This window comes from Anomaloglossus baeobatrachus, chromosome 2, assembly GCF_048569485.1.
Source record: "Anomaloglossus baeobatrachus isolate aAnoBae1 chromosome 2, aAnoBae1.hap1, whole genome shotgun sequence".
NCBI classification, from domain to species: Eukaryota; Metazoa; Chordata; class Amphibia; order Anura; family Aromobatidae; genus Anomaloglossus; species Anomaloglossus baeobatrachus.
The window spans coordinates 679,239,979-679,265,824 of record NC_134354.1 but is presented as its reverse complement, the minus strand read 5'-3'; the positions used below and the strand labels follow the sequence as shown (position 1 = coordinate 679,265,824).

General features: G+C 42.2%; 1 protein-coding gene across 1 annotated transcript in view; it reads left to right on the top strand.

The window, feature by feature from the left end:
- The first annotated feature begins 1,435 nt into the window (after positions 1-1,435).
- The window catches only part of ENDOU (endonuclease, poly(U) specific), a 67,030-nt gene continuing 42,619 nt past the window's right edge, over positions 1,436-25,846 (top strand). The window contains exons 1-2 of the mRNA XM_075337164.1: positions 1,436-1,547; positions 24,701-24,820. Coding sequence (XP_075193279.1) covers positions 1,472-1,547; positions 24,701-24,820 — 196 coding nt within the window. The 5' untranslated portion in view covers positions 1,436-1,471. The remainder of the gene's footprint in view (positions 1,548-24,700; positions 24,821-25,846) is intronic.

The following is a 25,846-nucleotide window of genomic DNA, read 5'->3' as shown; positions in this document are numbered from 1 at the left end:
AAATTGGGAGGAAAATGAGGGGTTGTAGCTTACTGGGGGAAGGTGGTGGTGGAAAATAGTCTCAGGAGGCAGGGGCAATGCTGAGGGCTATGCGCTGTGCTGCGGGCAGTGAGGCAGGGGCCATCCAGAAAATGCCGGCAGTGTGGGCTTCAAATAATAGTGCCTGGAGTCAGTGCATGCGCAGATTGAGTTCTTGGCCCAAGATCTCATTTGCGCACGTGCCGCTTCTGGCCCATTGATCTCCCAGCAGCGGACTTAAAGGAAAATGGCGCTTGGGCATGTCACGTGTGCAGATGAGACCTCTGTTCTTCATTGAGCTGAAAGCTCAATCTGTACATGTGACGACTCCGGGCGCCATTTCTTTGAAGCCCACACCGCCGACAGTTTTTGGATGCTCCTGTCTCACAGTGCCTACAGCGAGCATCAGGGACACCTGCAGCACTGCTCGCAGTATCGCACTACTCCACAACCGCCCCTGCCTCCTGTGACCCCGTTCCACGACCGCTGCTGCCTTTCCCCCCAGTAAGACACCACTGGAATATAAGACGGACTCCATATTTTACCTTATTTTTCTCTAAATTTAGGGTGCGTCTTATAATTCAGTGCGTTTTATAAAACAAAAAATACAGTAATTCTGACAAATGTACCCTTACCTCGAAGATCCAAGTTTCATCTCCGTCATCAAATCAACACCTTAGTCTCTGTATAAACCTTTCCCGGTTCCATATGTATGTGCGACACCTCAAATTCAATTTTTTGCAGGTTAATTCCAAGGTCGACCACGATGGTTTTTTATAAAGCTTTCCTTCAGTGCCTGAAACCACAAACGCCCACATAAGCCATGACTGACTGTGGTATAACCGTAGAGATCTATGTATTATTCACTACAGTCCTAATCAGATCAGGATCCCTCCATGTTTGTGCTTTCAAACTTATACATTTTCCTGACATGAATAACGCACGTATTTGTATCGGTAAAATATAAAAAGCAGATTGATCTCTTATCTTATCATTATCTTACTTTATTATTTTAATAATACTCTTGATATGGAATCTAAAGCTGTGGTCGCTTGATTTCCCCTGTAACTGCAGTGATTCCACAGACTGCGGCATTTAAGGGGGTTAGATGTCACTGGATCCCGCTGTTATCACTTTAGTAACAGGTGAGCGTGAAATCTCTTAAACATCTGTATAGGAGGGGATCAGTTCTTTACATCCCCTGCACCCATATATATATATATATATATGTACGCTATATGTATTTGACACAATCCTACTTGTCCTCATTATTATATTACAACCAGAAGAAGAAATGCAGGCATGAGGAACCTATACAGGTCATGTCTTGATTATACCCTTCAGAATGTCTCTCTCATTGACAAATTAGCATAGGAGACACACCCAACCTTATAATGAGCATCTCACTACAACTTGGAGTCAGAAGAGGACTGGATCAGTCTTGTTATCCACTATGAAGACGCTGCTCATTGCCCTTTTGTTGCCTGTTATTGCAGTCATTCAGGCCTTCGACACCTGCTCCAGTGACAGTAAGTTGACAGGTTAATTTCTGTCTTGATCTGATCTACTGTGTTCATGTCTTATTATAAACCATTGTGTCCAGTTGTGAACATTTACACTAGCCTTGATTTATGGTATATAGTAAGATCTACTGCATATGCAAATGATGTATACCACAAAGAATACGTTTTCTATAATGGACATCACATTGGATTTTTTTCCCAAAAGTACAGTACTTTTTGAATAAAAATCCTAGTGTATTGTAATACCACTGTTTCAAATATAAGAAATTATAATAATTATATTAACTAATTATTGGTCATATCAGTAGTAATAAAAATAATACCATAACAATAGCTAATGTACAAAGATTTTCCTATTTATATTATTTTTATAATAATGATATAAGAAATCGCAAGGCTAATGATTTACCAGCTAGTCAAATTTACAGGGAAGTTCAGAGGTCGCCCAAAGGCCCCCACATAAGAAGTAGCAAATATTATAAATGGCGCATGGTAGAAGGGTTTTGTTACAGATTTTGCAGTGTCTCTGGGAATGTGCTGTTTGTCTCTTTAATTTTAAAGCAATGTCATTTTTTGATTCATACTTTTAGCACCAACATATACCTATATAAAAGGTTTTGGTCCTTGGCGTGATTGACTGGATTGCAGTAGATCTCCGAATTGTGAGTTAGCCCTATGAAAGCTGCCGATGCCGATCATCCAACCGTCAGACCTGTACAAACACAGGGAGAGTTCCAGTATTAAAAAGGTTTTCCCAAGAACACCGTTCATTTTAAAGCTGATTTGAACCAATAGATGTTAGAATAATAATAATTTCCACAATTGGATGTGTTTAATAAAAATGTTCCTGTGCTGAGATATTGTTATATATGTGTCACTGCTATGTGCTGTGTAATGGCTGTGTCTGACTGTACAAGGACATGGTCTGATCATACCACAGCTCCTGGGCTAGGAAGTAATGTAATAAAGTATACAAACATTACAAGACTTAATCGAAAATTATTCTTTCTATGAGGTAAAATATTTTTTCAAAACGGGCAAGGAAATGTTTTACCTCCCAAAAAGAATCAGCTGTAATCCCTTGCTGTGCTATCTGTATACTCTCAGGAGCTGTGGTATGATCAGACCATATCCCTGTACAGTCAGACACAGCCATGACACAGTACACAGCAGGGACACATATATACGATTATCTTAGTACAGGAACAATTTTTTAAATACATCCAATTGTGGAAATTATTATTATTCTAAGATCTATTGATTAAAAGCAACTTTGAAATTAACTTTGTTATTGGGAAAACCCCTTTACCCATTTTGAGATGTGCTATGGGTGCAACTCGCTCAGCATGGAGGAAACACTTTTCTTCCTCACACCCATGGCTGGTCTATAGGCAGTACAAATCAAAAAAATAGTCTTAACCCAAAATGTTTTAATTGATAGTTTTAATAACTTTTGCGACGGACGTAAGAAGTGTTAAACACCCATCCATTTTAGCAAATTTTCCCATTACATTTTCAACATTTCCATCTCAGCAGGATTAACTATTGAACGCACAACGTAGACACTATTTATTGGCTCTAGTAGCACAATGTTCTAGGTTAGCACATAAATGTGTCATCAGTAAATAATACCAAGAAGAAAAAAAAATGTGGTTATTATCATGTGATGAGTCATGTGATTAATGTTTTTATGCATGGCATTAACATATTCCATTATATAAGTCAGACATGGGTGTTTATCTCAATATATATATATATATATATATATATATATATATATATATATATATATATATATATATATATATATATACGTGTATAGGTGAGATTAGTGGAAATAAAGAATCTGGCTATTGTCTGTTGAGAGTTGAACAATTTTCTATGGAAACTTGATTGTGATCTTTAAAGATAACTTTAGCGCTAAACATCTACCAGCCATTTTCTCCTTCCTCCCCTCTCCATACACATGTGTGCTCGATTTCACTGGATGTGCATGTGTTCTTAGTAGAGAGTGGACGCTGCCAGATTCTCTAATGAGAACATAAGATTACACATATTGAAATCCATCATACCCTATCCTTCTTTCCTCTGACCCCTCTTCAACATCTTGAGATTTTCCATTTTTGCGCTTTTGTTTTTCATCCCCTTTTCCGTGACTATAGCCCTATAAGGGATTGTTTCTTGTGGGACTAGTTGTACTTTTGAATGAAGCCTTTCATTTTACCATATAGTAGTAGAAAAAAAGTTCAAGTGAATTGCAAAAAAAGTGCAAGTCCATAAATATTTTTGTTTCTTTGTATTTACCATCTTCACTAAATGGTAAAACTAACTTGACTGTATGATTCTCCAGGTCAGTATGAGCTCGTAGATACCAAATATGTATAGTTTTATTTTTTATTTAAGTGGTGAAAAAGAATTCAGAATTTTGCAAAATAAAATTGTAGTTTTTGGCGCCATTTTCCGACAACCGTAATGTTTATATTTTTCATAACCTGGGGCTGAAGGCCACTTTACATGCAGCAACATCGCTAGCGATCGCACCTACCCCCGTCGTTTGTGCGTCACGAACAAATCGCTGCCCATAGCGAACAGTATCGCTAGGACGGGTCAAACGTACTTACCTTCCTAGCGACATCGCTGTGGCCGGCAAACAATCTCTTTTTTAAGGGGGTGGTTAGTTCGGCATCACAGCGACGTCACACAGCGGGCCACCAATAGAAGCGGAGGGGCGGAGAGCAGACGCATTAACGACACTCCCACCTCTTGCCGGAGAACACAGGAACGCTGTTGTTCGTCGTTCCCGGGATGTCACACGTAGCGATGTGTGCTGCCTCAGGAACGATGAACCACCTACATCCAAAATGAGCAACGATATTTGGGAAAGGAATGACGTGTCAACAATCGATTAGGTGAGTAATTTTGATCGTTAGCGGTCGTTCGTACGTTTCACACGCAACGACGTCGCTAGCGAGGCCGGATGTGCGTCACAAATTTCGTGACCCCAACGACATCTCGTTAGCGATGTCGTTGTGTGTAATGTGGCCTTTAGTGTTAACTTATTTTTTGCACCCTGAACAGACATCTTTACTGATACAATTTTTTGTTACACACAATATTTTGATCGCCTCTTATTTTATTAAAATTGCAATGCTGCAGCGGCCAAAAAAGTGTAATTCTTGCTTTTTGATTTTTTTTTTTATTAATTGACTTAGTTTATATTATATTTTGATAGATTGGACATTTCTGTAAGCAACAATGCGAAATAGGTGTGTTTCATTTTCAATGATTTAAACTTTTGTCTGTTTTTTTTTAAATATTTTTTAAAACTATTTTTTTTTACTTTGTCTAATATTTGCTAGTCCCCTTAGGTGACTTGAAGTCACGATTATACAATGCGTCAGCACTGCTCTTTTTTAGCTCTTTTGTGATATTCTCCTGTGAATGATGGCTTGCAGCCAGGGTTCAGAGGAAGAGCACTATGACATACACAGGGGTAATCAGCGGAGCCCTGGCTGCCATGACAACCTATCGGCACCCAGCCATGTCGCTGATGGGAGTGTGGAATGGTACACTCCCCACCATCGTGTGTTAAATCCCGCTGTCAGAGAATGACAGTGGGATTTACTGGTTAACAGCTGAACACGGATCTCTGATCCACCTGTGGCTGTTATTAGAGGCACATGTCAGCTGATAGACCAGTAGACCTATGAACAGAAAGATGCGGGCTCAGCGTACGAGCCCGCATCAACGGCAGGGAGATGACCTAGGACGTACCAGAATGTCCAAGATTGTGAATGGGTAAAAAGGGAACCTATCACCATGAAAATACAGTCCTATCTCCAGACACCATGCTATAGATTTGGGGGGGCTGAGTAGATTGATATATAATTTTTGGACTAAAGAATAAGTATAAAATGTGTTTTAATAATTTAATCCTCTGCTCTTTCGGTACAGTGGGCGGTCCTATCAGTGACTGACAGCTGTCTCTGTATGCACACTTATACAAAAAAAGCTGTCAGTCACTGGTAGGACCTCCCACTGGACCGAAAATCAAAGAAAAGAGGAAGGGATGAAATGATTAAAACACAAAATGTACTGAACCTTTTCTCACAAAACTACAGTTAGGTCCAGAAATATTTGGACAGTGACACAAGTTTTGTTATTTTAGCTGTTTACAAAAACATGTTCAGAAATACAATTATATATATAATATGGGCTGAAAGTGCACACTCCCAGCTGTAATATGAGAGTTTTCACATCCAAATCGGAGAAAGGGTTTAGGAATCATAGCTCTGTAATGCATAGCCTCCTCTTTTTCAAGGGACCAAAAGTAATTGGACAAGGGACTCTAAGGGCTGCAATTAACTCTGAAGGCGTCTCCCTTGTTAACCTGTAATCAATGAAGTAGTTAAAAGGTCTGGGGTTGATTACAGGTGTGTGGTTTTGCATTTGGAAGCTGTTGCTGTGACCAGACAACATGCGGTCTAAGGAACTCTCAATTGAGGTGAAGCAGAACATCCTGAGGCTGAAAAAAAGAAAAAATCCATCAGAGAGATAGCAGACATGCTTGGAGTAGCAAAATCAACAGTCGGGTACATTCTGAGAAAAAAGGAATTGACTGGTGAGCTTGGGAACTCAAAAAGGCCTGGGCGTCCACGGATGACAACAGTGGTGGATGATCGGCGCATACTTTCTTTGGTGAAGAAGAACCCGTTCACAACATCAACTGAAGTCCAGAACACTCTCAGTGAAGTAGGTGTATCTGTCTCTAAGTCAACAGTAAAGAGAAGACTCCATGAAAGTAAATACAAAGGGTTCACATCTAGATGCAAACCATTCATCAATTCCAAAAATAGACAGGCCAAAGTTAAATTTGCTGAAAAACACCTCATGAAGCCAGCTCAGTTCTGGAAAAGTATTCTATGGACAGATGAGACAAAGATCAACCTGTACCAGAATGATGGGAAGAAAAAAGTTTGGAGAAGAAAGGGAACGGCACATGATCCAAGGCACACCACTTCCTCTGTAAAACATGGTGGAGGCAACGTGATGGCATGGGCATGCATGCATGGCTTTCAATGGCACTGGGTCACTTGTGTTTATTGATGACATAACAGCAGACAAGAGTAGCCGGATGAATTCTGAAGTGTACCGGGATATACTTTCAGCCCAGATTCAGCCAAATGCCGCAAAGTTGATCGGACGGCGCTTCATAGTACAGATGGACAATGACCCCAAGCATACAGCCAAAGCTACCCAGGAGTTCATGAGTACAAAAAAGTGGAACCTTCTGCAATGGCCAAGTCAATCACCAGATCTTAACCCAATTGAGCATGCATTTCACTTGCTCAAATCCAGACTTAAGACGGAAAGACCCACAAACAAGCAAGACCTGAAGGCTGTGGCTGTAAAGGCCTGGCAAAGCATTAAGAAGGAGGAAACCCAGCGTTTGGTGATGTCCATGGGTTCCAGACTTAAGGCAGTGATTGCCTCCAAAGGATTCGCAACAAAATATTGAAAATAAAAATATTTTGTTTGGGTTTGGTTTATTTGTCCAATTACTTTTGACCTCCTAAAATGTGGAGTGTTTGTAAAGAAATGTGTACAATTCCTACAATTTCTATCAGATATTTTTGTTCAAACCTTCAAATTAAACGTTACAATCTGTACTTGAATTCTGTTGTCGAGATTTAATTTCAAATCCAATGTGGTGGCATGCAGAGCCCAACTCGCGAAAATTGTGTCACTGTCCAAATATTTCTGGACCTAACTGTATATATAAATCTACTCAGCTCCCCTGGATCTATAACCTGGTGCCTGGATATTGGACTGCATTTTTATGGTGACATGTTACTTTAAATATTGTCCACTGAGACAGAGTCAGGAGGTCCCACCACATATGAGACAATGAGAATGTCCTCCTCAACACCTCAAAGAAAGGTCCTTTTGACTGTGGCCTTACTGTAAATCTGTCCATTCTAAATCTGTTCAGAACTCTTCCTCTCCCGAAGAAAATCATTAGGATACTTGGGAGAAGTAAAAAAATCAGGGGGTCCCACTCTTCACATCTCCAAAGGATCTTGCTAGGTGCAGCATTACAGCAGGAGGCCACAATAAGGACTTTATTTTGTGCTCTGATGCCCCTCTACTCCATGTACAGTATACCACAATTACAGTATGTTATTTAAGGGATGACAGCCAAGTTGTATTTACTAAGTCGCTCGTAATATAATATAAGTTTTGGAAAATGAGAAGATTAAATGATTAAAATAAACTTTGCTAATATTTTATCTAATTTTGTAAGCTTAGAAAAGCCACCCTTCTACAGTTAAGAACACTTTTATTGCTTAATCTTCTAATACATTCAGTTTTTCAACGAGCTGCGTAATAAATAATAGCAACTAAACTCGTAAAGTTAGATTATGTCAACAATAGGGATTTAGCGTCCATTGTCAGACATGTCAGAGCTTTCATTGTCCAATCTGTTTCAATAGTAAAACATTTTGGCTCATGTTTTAACAAAGCTACAAGTGGGAAGATGAAAGGATTAAATGAGATATTTATGGATGGATTCATCGTTATGTAGTGAGCTGACAGGTAAGAGGCGGATTATACGGAATTACCTACGTTCCTAGAATGAGTCAATGGATATAAACTATGAATTCACTATTTAAGCAGATAGCCTCAAGACTACGACATATGCACTCACTAACTAGTCAAAACTACAGTACTGAACTGCAAAAAGAATAACTGAAAATTATTAATAGCAAAATTGTCTCTGCTAGTTATTTGTGGTTTTGCTAGAAGACATACAGTACAGACCAAAAGTTTGGACACACCTCCTCATTCAAAGAGTTTTCCTTATTTTCATGACTCTAAAAATTGTAGATTCACATTGAAGGCATCAAAACTATGAATTAACACATGTGGAATGAAATACTTAACAAAAAAGTGTGAAACAACTGAAAATATGTCTTATATTCTAGGTTCTTCAAAGTAGCCACCTTTTGCTTTCATTACTACTTTGCACACTCTTGGCATTCTCTTGATGAGCTTCAAGAGGTAGTCACCGGAAATGGTTTTCCAACAGTCTTGAAGCAGTTCCCAGAGATGCTTAGCACTTGTTGGCCCTTTTGCCATCACTCTGCGGTCCAGCTCACCCCAAACCATCTCGATTGGGTTCAGGTCTGGTGACTGTGGAGACCAGGTCATCTGGCATAGCACCCCATCACTCTCCTTCTTAGTCAAATAGCCCTTACACAGCTTGGAAGTGTGTTTGGGGTCAATGTCCTGTTGAAAAATAAATTATGGTCCAACTAAACGCAAACCGGATGGAATAGCATGCCGCTGCAAGATGCTGTGGTAGGCATGCTGGTTCTGTATGCCTTCAATTTTGAATAAATCCCCAACAGTGTCACCAGCAAAACACCCCCACACCATCACACCTCCCCCTCCATGCTTCACGGTGGGAATCAGGCATGTAGAGTCCATCCGTTCACCTTTTCTACAAAGACACGGTGGTTGGATCCAAAGATCTCAAATTTGGACTCATCAGACCAAAGCACAGATTTCCACTGGTCTAATGTCCATTCCTTGTGTTCTTTAGCCCAAACAAGTCTCTTCTGCTTTTTGCCTGTCCTTAGCAGTGGATTCATAGCAGCTATTTTACCATGAAGGCCTGCTGCACAAAGTCTACTCTTAACAGTTGTTCTAGAAATGAGAACCAAGACTATGGCAGCTGAGCGGAGCAGGGAGACAGCAGAATCGGGGTCAGGTAATGGACAAGACAGGCCGGATGGGCACAGGCAGGACAAGCAGGGCTGGCAGGACAAACAGGGCAGAACAGGAACACAGTCTGGAAGGGAACAGGCAGAACATGCCAGGCAGGTGCAAAACTTCTGGCATGGGTCATCAAGCTCAGGTCATCAGGCAAGGGACATGAGGTACAGGACATTGGACACAGGTGCAGCCGGGACAGGACTTCAGGATGAACTCCAGTCATCAGTCATGGATAACCAGGCATGAGACATCAGGCACAGGACTTCAGACACAGGTGCAGCCAGGACGGCTCAGGGAGACAAGATGACAGGTGCAGGGGGGTATGGACATAGGTGCTGGATTCAGACTGGTACGGACACAGACAGGACTTGTCCAAGCAGACAGACAGGACAGACACAGCAGAGCAGAACTGGTTGCATTCAGGACTGGTGCTGGAGGCTTGCTAAGCAGAGCAAACAGATAGCACCAACACACAGCTAGGATCAAAACCTAATGCACTAATCTGGCTCCTCCCATCAGGGAAGGGAGTCTTAAGTACCTGGTGCCTCCCAGTGATAGGCTGGGGACACCTTAGTAAGGTGTGCATGCTTCCCCTTAAAGAAACAGGAAGTGTGCGCGTGTCCCCTAGGTTGGAGACCAGAAAACCCGGCACATGGCCTGGGGCCTAGGAAGGAGCTGAGGACTGACACACACGTGAACATCCATGAGAGGGACAAGCCGGTGACCGCACTACATGTGGATGCCAATGAAAGGACATAGGGAACCATGCGACACTTGGTTGGCCATGGAGGGATCAGAGCCGAGAAGCACATAAAAAAGAGGATGGCTGTACAGGAGTGTAGAGGACCACGTGACATGTGGGCAGCCATCCAGATAAGCAGAGGACCATGTAGCGCGAGGATGGCCATGCAGGAAAGAGGAGGGAGAAGGAACATGATGCTAGGACACCGCGGCGCACCGCCACACTAGGGGAACTGGTGCTACACAATGTAAGGTAGCCAGTGTAACGGTGTAAATTTGGTGTGCCCTCTAAATAACTCAACACACAGCCTTTAATGTCTAAACCACTGGCAACAAAAAGTGAGTACACCCCTAAGTGAAAATGCCCAACTTGTACCAAAAGTGTAAATATTTTGTGTGGCTACCATTATTTTCAAGCAATGTCTTAACTCTCTTGGGCATGGAGTTCACAAGAGCTTCATAGGAGCCAGTGGATACTCTTCCACTCCTCCATGACGACATCATGGAGCTGGTGGATATTAGAGTCTTTGCGCTCCTCCACCTTCCATTTGAGGATGCCCCACAGATACCTAATAGAGATTAGGTTTGGAGACATGCTTGGCCAGCACCTTTACCCTCAGATTCTTTAGCAAGGCAGTGGTCATCTTGGAGGTGTGTTGGGGTTGTTATCAAGTTGGAGTATTGCCCTGCGGCCCAGTTTCTGAAGTGAGGGGATCATGTTCTGCTTCAGTATGTCACAGTACATGTTGGCAATGGCATTCATGATTCCCTCAATGAACTGTAGCTCCCCACAGCTGGCAGCACTCATGCACCCCCCAAATCCTGACACTCCCATCACCATACCTGACTGTAGGCAATACACACTTGTCTTTGTCATTCTCACCAGGTTGCCATCACGTACTCGACACCATCTGAATCAAATAAGTTTATCTTGGTCTCATCAGACCACAGGACATGGTTCCAGTAATCCATGTCCTTAGTCTGCTTGTCTTCAGCAAACTGTTTGCAGGCTTTCTTGTGCATCATCTTTTGAAGAGGCTTCCTTTTAAGAAAACAGCCATGCAGTCAAATTTGATGCAGTGTGTGGCATATGGTCTGAGTAAACACAAATAAGGAATTTAGTTCAGCTCACCACTCCAAAGCAGGTCTCTCCAACTTCTGGTCCGCTGCACGTAACAAGTGGTTTGGCTACCACAGCTGAATAATCAGTCACATCAAGAGGAGGAGGGGAGGAGAGAAGATCCAGCACCGACGTAATAAAAAGATTATTTATTTCAAATTCATAAAAAAGATAATTCCAACCAAGTGTAAAATATATTTACACTTGACGCATTTCGGAGGAAGTAGACTCCTTATTCATGTTGCTTATGAAGGAAGGAGGCGGGTCGCCGGCCAGAGCGACGTCGCAGGGCAGGTAAGTCCATGTGAAGATGCCGTAGCGATAATGTTCGCTACGGCAGCTATCACAAGAGATCGCAGCTGCGACGGGGCAGGGACTATCGCGCTCGGCATCGCTAGCATCGGCTTGTAATGTCGTAGTGTGCAAAGTGCCCCTAAGGATAGGCCATCAAATGTAAAAGTAGTGGATAACCTCTTTAATATGGTACCTGAGGTTTAAATGCATAAAACATGAGATAAGATATTTTTGATAGCACAGATTTATTAGGAACACTATGCTTTTATGTGAGTAATACAGTATGTCACGCCTAGTTAAACTGGATCTAGCATTGTTTATATCCTTATAGCCTGAATGCATCAAGACTATAATTATTCTTTAATATGGCAAAAAGCAACAGAGGAATGTAGCTGCGTGTTCATTAACTAATTGTGTTTCCTTAGAGAAAATGTACTGGGATGCCTAAATCTGTAGCGCACGCAGGCTACCCTGCCAATCCCAGGTAGAGCATCAGAATGTCTCATGTAAGGGCTCGCAGCCAAATCCGGAGCTGTGCCCTGAGAGGACTCTCGCTCAGCGCTGCCCTACATTGCTGAGCAGCACAGATCCCCAGAAGTGTCCGTCCAGCTGTTCTGGCAGATGGGGCCTGGGGTCTCACAGAAGAGTATTCTCCCTGTGGTGTATGCAGCAGCACTAACCATCCCCCTGTACACTGAGACTGACTATCCGTGGTGGTCTCCTCTGCTATAACTGACTGCAATGGACACTGATTTCTATGAGTGACATTTCACTTCTAGTCTATACTCCAAGATATTGAGAGGTTTTATTCACATCTTCAGTGGGATCTTCACAGCAAAGAATAGTGTATTGTTGTATCCAATAGTAAAAAAGACAGATAACAGACGGCCACTAGTCAGTAGTGAAGTTACAGAAAACCCACAAGATCCTAATGTCACTTAATGAATATGAAAGAGAACCTTCCTTGCAGAATACAGAAGCCATCACATGTTCCGTACCAGGAGTGGTCTCCACTTTTTGGAACAACATTACAAAGTCTGTTCATAAATGTAAAGCCTGCTTTACACGTTACGATTAAACATACGATATCGTATGCGATCGTACCCGCCCCCATCGTATGTGTAGGACGTTCAATTTGTTGACCGTGTCGCACAAACGATTATTTCCCGTCACACGCACTTACCCGTCCATACGACCTCGATGTGGGCGGCGAACATCCACTTCCTGGAGTGGGAGGGATGTTCGGCGTCACAGCGACGTCACGCAGCAGCCGGCCAATAGAAGCGGAGGGGCGGAGATGAGTGGGACATAAACATCCTGCTCACCTCCTTTGCTTCCGCATTGCCGGCTGGAGCCGCGGGACGCAGGTAAGATCTGTTCATCGTTCCCGGGTTGTCAAACACAGCGATGTGTGCTACCTCGGGAACATTGAACAACCCGACGTACAATTTTTAGCTTTTGAACGACGTGTATGCGATGAACGGTTTTTCGTTCAATCGCAATCGCACGGAGGTATCACACGCTACAATGTAACTTACGATGCCGGATGTGCGTCACTTACGACGTGACCCCGCCGACACATCGTAAGATTTATTGTAGCGTGTAAAGCCGGTTAAGAAAACTATTCTCAGAAGATGCCCACAAGCAGATAGCTCAGCCCTCAATGAGGCACACGAGCTTCATGGCATTCACGTTGAGGCAAATACAGTATATAAAGGGGATGTATCATAAGAGGAAGTTTTGTCTTAAGTTTTATTTTGGTTATGTTGCCATCACTTGTGCCAAATCTATCAGTGTCTCATAGAGATGAGCAAAACCAAACACAGAGTTCGGTGCTTTATGTATGACAACTATTCTTACAAGCAGGGGTGGGATTCAAATTTTTAACAGGTTCTCTGTAAACCCCGCCCATTTGAAAACCACACCCATTCTGTAACCACACCCATTTTGTTAGCCACACCCATTTTCCCGCACTTTCCTCAACCAAAAAATACAAGTAATTTAAAGTTAGATCTCTTTCCTCTTCTTCCCCTCTTCTACATTCACTCTCCAGTCCAGCACCAGTTGTTCCAGTCACTGTCAGTCTTACTGTATTAAACGTTTTTTCTACAGTTTTTAAAAATTATTACTAAAGGAACCCTGCTAAAATTGGAATGGGCGACCTTCCCCATACAGATCCCATCCCATTTGGCTCCTTTCCCCCAACACATCCCATCCCATGTGGTCTCTTGCCTCCTGCAGATTCCATCCCTTGTGGTCTCTTCCCCCAGCAGATCCCATCCCATTATGGCCTATTTCCCCCTGCAGATCCCATCCCATTATGGCCTCTTTCCCCCTGCAGATCCCATCCCATTATGGCCTCTTTCCCCCTGCAGATCCCATCCCATTATGGCCTCTTTCCCCCTGCAGATCCCATCCCATTATGGCCTCTTTCCCCCTGCAGATCCCATCCCATTATGGCCGCTTTCCCCCTGCAGATCCCATCCCATTATGGTCCCTATACCCCTACAGATCCCATCCCATTATGGCCCCTTTTTCCATGCAAATACCATCCTATTATGGCCTCCTCTCCTCATATAGCCACATATAGCTCCCCTGTTATGTGGCCTCCTCTCCTCATATAGCCACATATAGCTCCCCTCTTATGCGGCTCTTCTCCCCATATAGCTGCCATGTTATGTGGCTCCTCTCCCTGCATCTTCGGCACACTGAGCGCTTACCTGCAGCGGCGGCCTCTCCTGTGTCTCCCGTCCTCCTCCGCGGCTCTCTGCACGCTGACAGACGGCAGGAGGAGGAGCTACCTCCTCACCCTGCCGTCACCTCTGCAGCGTCAGCGCGTCACTGCACGCCGGGTCAAGGAACAGACAGGCTCCACTGAACCAGGAAGTGCGGCGCGGAGGGGCGGGGATTCATTTGTACTAGTGTCTTAAAGAGACACTAGCATAAATGAATGAGAACCGGATGGCCGCAGCTGTTTCTTGCCGGTTCTGGGAACCAGCTGCTATTTTAACAACCGGTTCTCCAGAACCGGACAGAACCGGCTGAATCCCACCCCTGCTCACGAGCATCGCTGTGTTTGGTACTCTCGGTGCTCAGCCCACTGCGAACCGTTTGCAGTGATTGATTTTCTGTCAAGTAGTTAAAAATTATATACATTTCTCTGCTTGATTTGATTTAGAAAACAGTGTGCTATGTTCCCAATGCAGGAAATTATTAGGCTAAGTGCGCACGTTGCGTCCTGTTGATTGCTGAAATAAATGCATCCTCTGGCAGTTTCTGAATTTGACAATTTAGGATTTGTTAAAAAAAATAAAAAAAAAACGCATTAAATACGCATGCGTTTTGACCACGTTTTCCATGTGTTTTAAGCGCTTTTTCCATACTTAAATTTTGATGCATTTCCAAAACTTTGTCAATAGGAAATAAAATTTCTACAATCAAATACCATGAGAAAAAAAAAAAAGCTATGACATTTCCTGCTTCTACTCATGCACTATAATGTGAATATTCTGAAAAATTATATTAAAAAATAATATTTATTGATTTAAATTATTAATTAATATATTAAAACACTGATTTTATTTTGGGCTGGATGTGAGGTCAAAAGGAAGCCTCTTGACCTCACTTCCAAGTAAAAAAGCATGCGTTTTGGATTTTTTATGATTTTGGATGCGTTTTCTAAAATCTCATTGACTTCAATGATACCTAAACACTGCCAAAACGGACAAAAGAATTGACATGCTGCTTTTTTAAACGCAGAGGTTTTGTCAAATTTTTGAAACAAAAAACGCTGCGTTTAAAAAACCATCGGGCGGACGAATTTTGTATGATTCCTATAGTTTTGCCTTGAAAACCAAAACTCATGCATTTTGACAGAGACGCTGCTGCTTAAAACGCTGCGGAAACGCAAAGAAAAACGCTACGTGCGCACGAGTCCTTAAGGCCATGTCTCACTAAGCAACATCGCTAGTGACATCGCTGCTGAGTCACGTTTTTTGTGATGCAACAGCGATCTCGCTAGCGATGTCGCTGTGTGTGACATCCAGCAACGACTTGGTCGCCGGTCGTTGCTGAATTTTCTGGACCATTTTTTGGTCGTTGCTCTCCCGCTGTGAAGCACACATCGCTGTGTTTGACAGCGAGAGAGCAACGATCTGAATGTACAGGGAGCAGGGAGCCGGCTTCTGCGGACGCTGGTAACCAAGGTACACATCGGGTAACCAAGCAAAGCGCTTTGCTTGGTTACCCAATATTTACCTTGCTTACTAGCGTCCACAGCTTCTAGAAGCCGGCTCCCTGCTCCCTGCACACGTAGCCAAGGTACACATCGGGTAACTATAATCAAAGCGCTTTGCTTAGTAACCCGATGTGTACTATGGTTACCAAGCACAGCGTCGTTACACGGGTCGTTGGTGGCAGGTGGCTGATCTCTGATCGCTGTGGAGATCTGCCTGATTGACAGCTCACCAGCGACCATGTAGCGACGCTCCAGCGATCCCTGCCAGGTCAGATCGCTGGAGCGTCACTAAGGGGTACTTTGCACGCTGCAACATCGCAGCCGATGCTTGCGATGCCGAGCACGATAGTACCCGCCCCCCGTCGCACATGCGATATCTTGTGATAGCTGCCGTAGTGAACATTATCACTACGGCAGCTTCACACGCACTTACCTGCCCTGCGACGTCGCTCTGGCCGGCGACCCGCCTCCTTCCTAAGGGGGCGGGTCGTGCGGCGTCACAGCGACGTCACACGGCAGGCGGCCAATAGAAGCGGAGGGGCAGAGATGAGCGGGACATAAACATCCCGCCCACCTCCTTCCTTCCGCATAGCCGGTGGAGGCCGGTAAGGAGATGTTCCTCGCTCCTGCGGCTTCACACACAGCGATATGTGCTGCCGCAGGAACGAAGAACAACATCGTATCTCCTATTGGTGCGACATTATGAAAATGACCGACACTACACAGATCACCGATTTACGACGCTTTTGCGATCGTTTATCGGCGCATCTAGGCTTTACACGTTGCGACGTCGTTACCGGTGCTGGATGTGCGTCACTTTCGATTTGTCCCTGACGAGATCGCAGTAGCGATGTCGCAACGTGCAAAGTACCCCTAAGTGTGACGGTACCTTTAGAAAGATTTCGGGCTTAACTTAAGTTTTTGAACACACTGCTATTATTTTCAACACAACTGTATTTATGTAAAACTAACTTTATCTGTTGCCTCTCATTCACACAACTGAGGCCAAAATAGTGTGCTCTACATGGCCTCCAAAATTAGAGGGGTACATGTCAGGATACCTATTGTGTTCTGTATGATTACAGAATTCTAAATGAAGGCATCCAGTATTCTTTATCTTTACATGATTGAATCACTGTGAAGAGCCCTATAGCTTCCCAGATGATCCAAATAAAACGAGTTTATCTTCTTCCTTCTCGTGGAATGTTTGGTAACTTTCCAAGACTTGCAATTAATTGGAGCAAATTTCTGCACCTCCCATGGAATTAGAATTATAAAAGAAACAAGTTAAGCTGGTTGGGTAACTTCACATTGTGGTATTTATACTTAATAAGACCAAAGAAATGTGCAGACCTTCAACATGTTTTCATTGGCTAAAACCATTTGGATTGAATTTAGAGTAAGGAAAGATAAGACCGTCTTAAAAGAGTGGTCTAATCTTTGTTTAGGAGATCCTTGCTTCTCTGACGTCCGACTTCCTTTTTTACTGGGGTGGGCTCCTGAAGATTGACAGCTTGGGATGCAGCATGGTCCTTTTTTGGTCTGAACTGATTCTGCAAACAGAGGCAGCTTTGCCTGTGCAGCATCCGAGGAGAACAGGGGCATTGAATTTGGTTAGATCAATCAATCCAGCCATCTTTAAAGCATTGCTTGCAAAATGGATAGAGCGTGTTCCTTGTCTAGGAAGCTGGCCTATGTTAGATGGCAGATGTTGCAGATAACCTTTACAACAAGCAGTAAACTATAAAATAATTTTCCTGGAGAAATATTTCATTTTCTGGAACAATTTCAAGGGTGCCAGCACTTTCAGCCATGACTGTATATTTAGCTTACAACATATTGCGCAATATCCTGATTTCAGAAGGAGAGCCCCCTTTCTGTGTGGGTGATGATGTGCTTTAGGGGGGCTGTCTACCTATCTCAGTTAGCTAAGGTACCCCCCATACTGTTTCTCTAGACCAGTCATGTTGGAGAAGGAGGTTGACTTTGCTAATAAAATGAGACTGAGGCAGCCCCCTTCAAACACAGCAGTGATCACGTGCCAATAGAATGGGTGGAACCTCCATATTTGTGTCCTTCCAAACCCAAATATGGAGCAGATTAGTGCTGAATTGAATCGCAATGCCAACTTTCATAAATAAAATAGATTACCAAGTTTAATGAATTTGCATTTCAAATACATGAAAATCAGTTTGTAAAACCAAAACGTTAAAGAGCAACCAAAGTTTTAATTCCCTCCCCCTGCCCCACCCCCCGAAATTAATAGTACTCGAGAGATTAAAAAATGTTGTAATTTATTTTATTAGAAAAAAATCTGTTTCTTTCTCCTCCTGGACTGGTCTTTAATTCTCAAAATTCTCAATTCAAAGGTAAAATGTGTCTTCAGTGACTTCAGACTTTCCCAATACAGTACTGAGATAAGGGATGACAGTTGGTGCTCATAAAGTTCTATGCAGAATTGTAACTGTCATTTAACCCACTGTCACTTAACCCAGCAGGAAGTACGCCGCCGCCTCGAAATCACTAAGGTTGACAAATCTCCGGGCCCGGATGGCATACACCCCAGAGTACTACAGGAATTGAGTTCTGTGATAGATAGACCATTATTTTTAATCTTCTCAGATTCCTTAATAACAGGGTCGGTACCGCAGGACTGGCGCATAGCAAATGTGGTGCCAATATTCAAAAAGGGGACAAAAACTGAGCCGGGAAATTATAGGCCGGTAAGTTTAACCTCTACGGTTGGTAAAATCCTTGAGGGTTTCTTGAGAGATGCTATACTGGAGTATCTCAAGAAAAATAACCTTATGACAGAGTATCAACATGGGTTTATGAGGGATCGATCCTGTCAAACTAATTTGATCAGCTTCTATGAAGAGGTAAGTTCAAGCCTGGACCAGGGAAATGCAGTGGATGTTGTGTATATGGACTTTTCAAAAGCTTTTGATACGGTGCCACACAAAAGGTTGGTACATAAAATGAGAATAATGGGGATAGGGGAAAATATGTGTAACTGGGTTAAAAACTGGCTCAGTGATAGGAAACAAAGGGTGGTTATTAATGGTACGTACTCGGACTGGGTCTCAGTTCATAGTGGGGTACCACAGGGGTCAGTATTGGGCCCGCTTCTTTTCAACATATTTATAAATGACCTTGTTGGGGGCATGCGGAGTAGAATTTCAATATTTGCAGATGATACTAAACTCTGCAGAGTAATGAATACAGAGGAGGATAATTTTATATTACAGGGAGATTTATGTAAATTGGAGGATTGGGCTGAGAAGTGGCAATTGAAGTTTAATGTAGATAAATGTAAGGTCATGCACTTGGGTAGAGGAAATAACTTTTATGATTATGTACTTAATTGTAGAACACTGGGTAAAACAGGCACAGAAAAAGACTTGGGTGTATGGGTGGATGGTAAACTTCACTTTAGTGGACAGTGTCAGGCAGCTGCTGCCAGGGCTAATAAAATAATGGGATGTATTAAAAGAGGTATAAGTGTTCATGAAAAAAATATAGTTCTACCTCTGTACAAGTCACTAGTGCGACCGCACTTAGAATACTGTGTACAATTCTGGTCACCGATATATAAGAAGGACATAGCTGAACTGGAGAGGGTGCAGAGAAGAGCGACCAAGATTATTAGAGGAATGGGTGGGCTGCAATACCAAGACAGGTTATTAAACTTGGGGTTATTTAGTTTGGAAAAACGAAGGCTTAGGGGGATCTAATCACAATGTATAAATATATGAGGGGACAGTACAGAGACCTTTCCAAAGATCTTTTTACACCTAGGCCTGCGACTGGAACACGGGGGCATCCGCTACGTCTTGAGGAAAGAAGGTTTAATCATAATCACAGACGAGGATTCTTTACTGTACGAGCAGTGAGACTATGGAACTCTCTGCCGCATGATGTTGTAATGAGTGATTCACTACTAACATTTAAGCAGAGCCTGGATGCCTTTCTTGAAAAATTTAATATTACCAGTTATGTATATTAGATTTTATGACAGGGTATTGATCCAGGGAACTAGTCTGATTGCCGGATGTGGAGTCAGGAAGGAAATTTTTTCTCCATTCGAACTTGTTTGCCACATTGGGTTTTTTTTTGCCTTCCTCTGGATCAACATGTTAGGCTACGGGTTGAACTAGATGGACTTAGAGTCTCCCTTCAACCTTAAAAACTATGATACTATGATACTATGATTTAAAGAGAACTTCCAGTAGAATGTCAGTGTCTGCCTTTAGCTCCCCCTCCTTTTTCATAGAGTCTTTTAGGCACCAACTGTCATCTCCTATCTCAGTAGTGTCTTTACTGAAAACACATTTTACAGCTTTTATCCATGACTTGTGAGTAAAAGATCCATACAGAGGGTGAAAGAAACAGATTTCTCTTATAAGGCAAATGACAAAGTTGCTTATTTTCATGTGTACTATTGATTTATACAATAAAAATTACAATAAGTCATTCTTCATATATGAGAGATGTCAAGAGTTTACCATGGATGGTTTACTGTGTGTCACCCTATAATTATTTAACAATAGTGCACTACTATGCTTGGGTACTCGGTACTCGTAACGAGCAGTTGGGAGGCTCGTTAAATATCTAACACACAATTTTACTAATTAGTTGTAAAAAATAAAGAAGGGTAAAATATAAGTTACACTGTTGTACAAAGGGAGTGTGACTTTGGGAACCTGTCGGGTGAGCAACATAAACAGACATGTATAAACTGAGACATATATCTTGTGAGCATGAAACAGAGTATTGTGCAATTTGTTTTATGACAGTTTATATTACACCCTGAAAGGATTGAATAGAGTTTGAATCAGCTACTTCAGTGGGTCACAGATATTCAGTGTTGGATGTAGACGTTATATACTGGAAGGGGGAGTGCTTGAAAAAAATTAGTTTTGGAAAAACTTGCTTAAAATAAGAGTTATGGAAAAACTTGCTTAAAATAATAGGTGGCAGTTTGTCTCGTTGAGATTCCAGCAGATACTAAGAAGTACTGAAAGAGTGAGTAAATAGATAATAAAATATTAAGAGTGCAAGCTCAGTGATTTAATTCCTAGTACGCTGTCACCCACTACACATCACAGACCTTTGTGGGTGAATTTTTCAAATGTAGTAGACTGTATGTTATCCTTATAGCACCTATAGTAGGATGATTGCACTGACAGTGATGGAACAGCAGGGGGATTTAACTGAGTGAGGAGTATACATTATTTTACTATTTTATCACGTTTCATGTCATTGGATAGATTTGTATAGTATATATATCATTTTCTATTTGAGGAGATTACAACTATCATGTCTATATCTACTATATAACTTGAGGATAATTTGTATAGTATATGTATCATTTTCTATTCTGCTTTTGACTGACCCCTGAAGAACCTCCTGTTGGGAGGGGAAAGGCATCGGGTCGACTAGGGGTGAGGGTTGATAATATCACAACCTCCTCACAAATATAGTAATTGGCAACATATTCAGAACTATATGTCAACGCAGAATCAACTAATCTAGGGTAAAGTGTTGCCTTTAGGGATCTTGACTGCAGGACCCTTGACTATAGGACTGTTTAGGGATATTTTTTTGTTATGCCTAATTGACATTTGTTTTTGTTTTTTGCTCCTGAATAGGGGAAACACATAGGGATATAATCAGAAGGGGGATACATGTCTCTATTGATTTTTTGGCACTAAAGGGATTGTTTACTACATACTGTGGAAGTATTTTTTGTCTGATTGCTTCTGTTAATAAAATTTAAATTTTATGAAATTAAGGAGTTTTTTAGTCTGTGAATAGATTTGTCAGGAACTTGGGGGACCCCCATGAAGCGATTGTCCAAAGGTAAAAAAGTTATCAAGTACCTGAAGGATTAAATCACATATGTGAGTGGTTGGACCCTGAAACAATACCTCTAAATATAGAACATTCTAACATTTTATTTTTCCCCTTGTGTTCAGGAGATTTGGACAGTAATTGAGTCTGATTTGCTAGTGTTATGTTGAATTACAAAAGATTTGACATCAGATTTTACAATACAAGTTGCATACATTATGAAATAGCTATTTTAGACCTGATGAGACTGATGTACTTACTTTAAACATCCATGTCAGAATAGCTGCACAGTCTTAAGTTTATTTTATGAGTCCAGCTCTAGCTGGACTATTAAAAAGCTTGTTTTAATGTTAGGCAGGGAAACTTTCATTAAAGAGGTTATCCCCTACTTTTACATTGATTGCCTATCCTTAAGATAGGTCATCAATGTCTGATCGGCAGAGGTCCTGCCGGGACACCCTGCACCCCCCGCCGATCAGCTGCTCTTGGTCCCTGCGGCAGCAGGCAGCTAGAAATGCTCAGTTGTGCAGTTGCTCCGTCTTTTGATAGTGACCGCGGGCAGGTACTGCACATTCGCCTCATATTCAGATCAGTATAAGGCAGATGTGCAGTACCCTGCCGCGACCACTATCAGAAGACAGAGCAGCTCCGGAACTGAGCATTTACGGCTGCCTGCTGCTGCCACCGCCGGGAGCGAGAACATCTGTTTGGTGGGGTTGCGGGGTATCGGATCCTGACCGAGCAGACATTGATGACCTGTCGGAAGGATGGGCCATCAGTGTAAAAGTAGTGGACAACCCCTTTAATGATTATACAACCTTTCCTACATACATTTTCAAAGAAAATGCATAGGTCTCATCAGCATTAACATATCTACAGTTAGGTCCAGAAATATTTGGACAGTGACACAATTTTCGCGAGTTGGGCTCTGCATGCCATCACATTGGATTTGAAATGAAACCTCTACAACAGAATTCAAGTGCAGATTGTAACGTTTAATTTGAAGGTTTGAACAAAAATATCTGATAGAAATTGTAGGAATTGTACACATTTCTTTACAAACACTCCACATTTTAGGAGGTCAAAAGTAATTGGACAAATAAACCAAACCCAAACAAAATATTTTTATTTTCAATATTTTGTTGCAAATCCTTTGGAGGCAATCACTGCCTTAAGTCTGGAACCCATGGACATCACCAAACGCTGGGTTTCCTCCTTCTTAATGCTTTGCCAGGCCTTTACAGCCGCAGCCTTCAGGTCTTGCTTGTTTGTGGGTCTTTCCGTCTTAAGTCTGGATTTGAGCAAGTGAAATGCATGCTCAATTGGGTTAAGATCTGGTGATTGACTTGGCCATTGCAGAATGTTCCACTTTTTTGCACTCATGAACTCCTGGGTAGCTTTAGCTGTATGCTTGGGGTCATTGTCCATCTGTACTATGAAGCGCCGTCCGATCAACTTTGCGGCATTTGGCTGAATCTGGGCTGAAAGTATATCCCGATACACTTCAGAATTCATCCGGCTACTCTTGTCTGCTGTTATGTCATCAATAAACACAAGTGACCCAGTGCCATTGAAAGCCATGCATACCCATGCCATCACGTTGCCTCCACCATGTTTTACAGAGGATGTGGTGTGCCTTGGATCATGTGCCGTTCCCTTTCTTCTCCAAACTTTTTTCTTCCCATCATTCTGGTACAGGTTGATCTTTGTCTCATCTGTCCATAGAATACTTTTCCAGAACTGAGCTGGCTTCATGAGGTGTTTTTCAGCAAATTTAACTCTGGCCTGTCTATTTTTGGAATTGATGAATGGTTTGCATCTAGATGTGAACCCTTTGTATTTACTTTCATGAAGTCTTCTCTTTACTGTTGACTTAGAGACAGATACACCTACTTCACTGAGAGTGTTCTGGACTTCAGTTGATGTTGTGAACGGGTTCTTCTTCACCAAAGAAAGTATGCGGCGATCATCCACCACTGTTGTCATCCGTGGACGCCAAGGCCTTTTTGAGTTCCCAAGCTCACCAGTCAATTCCTTTTTTCTCAGAATGTACCCGACTGTTGATTTTGCTACTCCAAGCATGTCTGCTATCTCTCTGATGGATTTTTTCTTTTTTTTCAGCCTCAGGATGTTCTGCTTCACCTCAATTGAGAGTTCCTTAGACCGCATGTTGTCTGGTCACAGCAACAGCTTCCAAATGCAAAACCACACACCTGTAATCAACCCCAGACCTTTTAACTACTTCATTGATTACAGGTTAACGAGGGAGACGCCTTCAGAGTTAATTGCAGCCCTTAGAGTCCCTTGTCCAATTACTTTTGGTCCCTTGAAAAAGAGGAGGCTATGCATTACAGAGCTATGATTCCTAAACCCTTTCTCCGATTTGGATGTGAAAACTCTCATATTGCAGCTGGGAGTGTGCACTTTCAGCCCATATTATATATATAATTGTATTTCTGAATATGTTTTTGTAAACAGCTAAAATAACAAAACTTGTGTCACTGTCCAAATATTTCTGGACCTAACTGTATGTAATAAAGTATACAGCTTGTGTGGTGAAAGCTCATGACATCCATTTTATACAGTATTGTAATATACTGAAAAATAAATGTGTTGTTGACTATGCTATTCTATACAAAGTTACGTAGTTAAAAAAAAAACATTGGAACCTGTAGGTGACATATGCTACCATATACTGCACCGTGGCATGTGTGAGAGGTATCCATCAAAGGTTTATTCTGATGTATGCCTCCGATGAGTATACACAATACCAATGCCCGTTATAGGGCTGATGAATATACGGGGACCTTCCTTATCTATACAGAAGAGGTGCGCATTTAGTTATATTATGGCTCACAAAAGTCGTATCATTAATAAGATCTGATTCAATTTGTTAAAAAAACACAAAGTGGAATAAGCCCCAAAACTATGTTTTCCAGACGTGCTTTTGTCTTTGGGATATAGGCCCTTCTTTGCTTTGCCTCAACAATATGGAAAAGGTTAATTGAAATCCATTAGAAAACATGGTCGAATTCCAAATTTAGGAATATTTGGATCACTGGCTTTACGGAAAACATAATTTATTCTGCTAAACCAAAACTAATATTTATTTCCTTTTTGTTTCCCAATTTTTAGAATGTAAGAATTCATGTAAAAATCGCTGTGGAGACAAACCAGATAAGTCATACAGCTGCCATTGTAATGTGCACTGCGAAAGGTTCGGAGACTGCTGCGACGATTACTCCATCTGCTCCTGTAAGTAAATCCCCATGTCTGCGTTGATACTGAAGCGCCAGGATCCGGTAAAGGCTCAGATCACACAGTGAACCTTGCCCCCTACATTACAGAAATTAGAGATCCAGACTTAGACGTAACTAAAGAAATAAGTGTTATACAACTTATCAAGTTTTAAAGGGAATCTGTCAGCAAGTTTTTACTATGTAATCTGAGAGCAGCAGCAAGTAGGAGCTCTCAGAATACTTTCTAGTTTGTGTTTTGCAGATTATAACTAGACATTTAGGTGTCACCACACCACCACTGATTAGCAGCGTTCTGTCAATACAATGTACACAGAATGCTGTGGTATGGTTGGCGTTATACAGAGCTCAACATCCACAGCTCTGCTAGATCTGCAGCAGGGAAAACTGATTTCATCATGACTGATGCACCCAGTAAACTGATACATCACTGGAATCAGACTCTGTCCCTACCCCAGTCGGCTGCCACATTACATAGCAAAAACCTGCTGACAGTTCAGGGTACTCTCACACTTGCGTTGTTTGGCAGCCGTGGCAATCCACCGCTTTGGGAAACATTGCAAACCATTAACGGATGTACGCTGTTTCCGATAGACTTGTATTGAAGACGCATTGCGACGGATGGCCTGGCGTTGTATCCGCCGGGCAGAAGGAACGCAGCATGTAGCATTGTTCTGCGCTTCCCATACCGTCAAAAAAACGCAATGTGCTGGATTCCGTCGGCATCCGTCGTTTTTATAATGGAAGCCTATGGTGGTGGAATCCGTCATTTGATGGATTCCTGTGACGCATCCGTCTTTACAAAACTCCACATGCTCAGTTGAGTAAATAACTGAAAAAAAAGCTACAACGGATTCTGTTGTTTTGCAGGATCCGTCGCATCAGTTGTGCCACTATATGCAACGCATCCGTTACATCCGTCACACAACGCAATGTGACGGATGCCGCACAACGCAAGTGTGAAACTAGCCTAACAGCTTCTCTCTATCAATCCTATGCTCTCATCCCAGGGAAGATGTTGCAT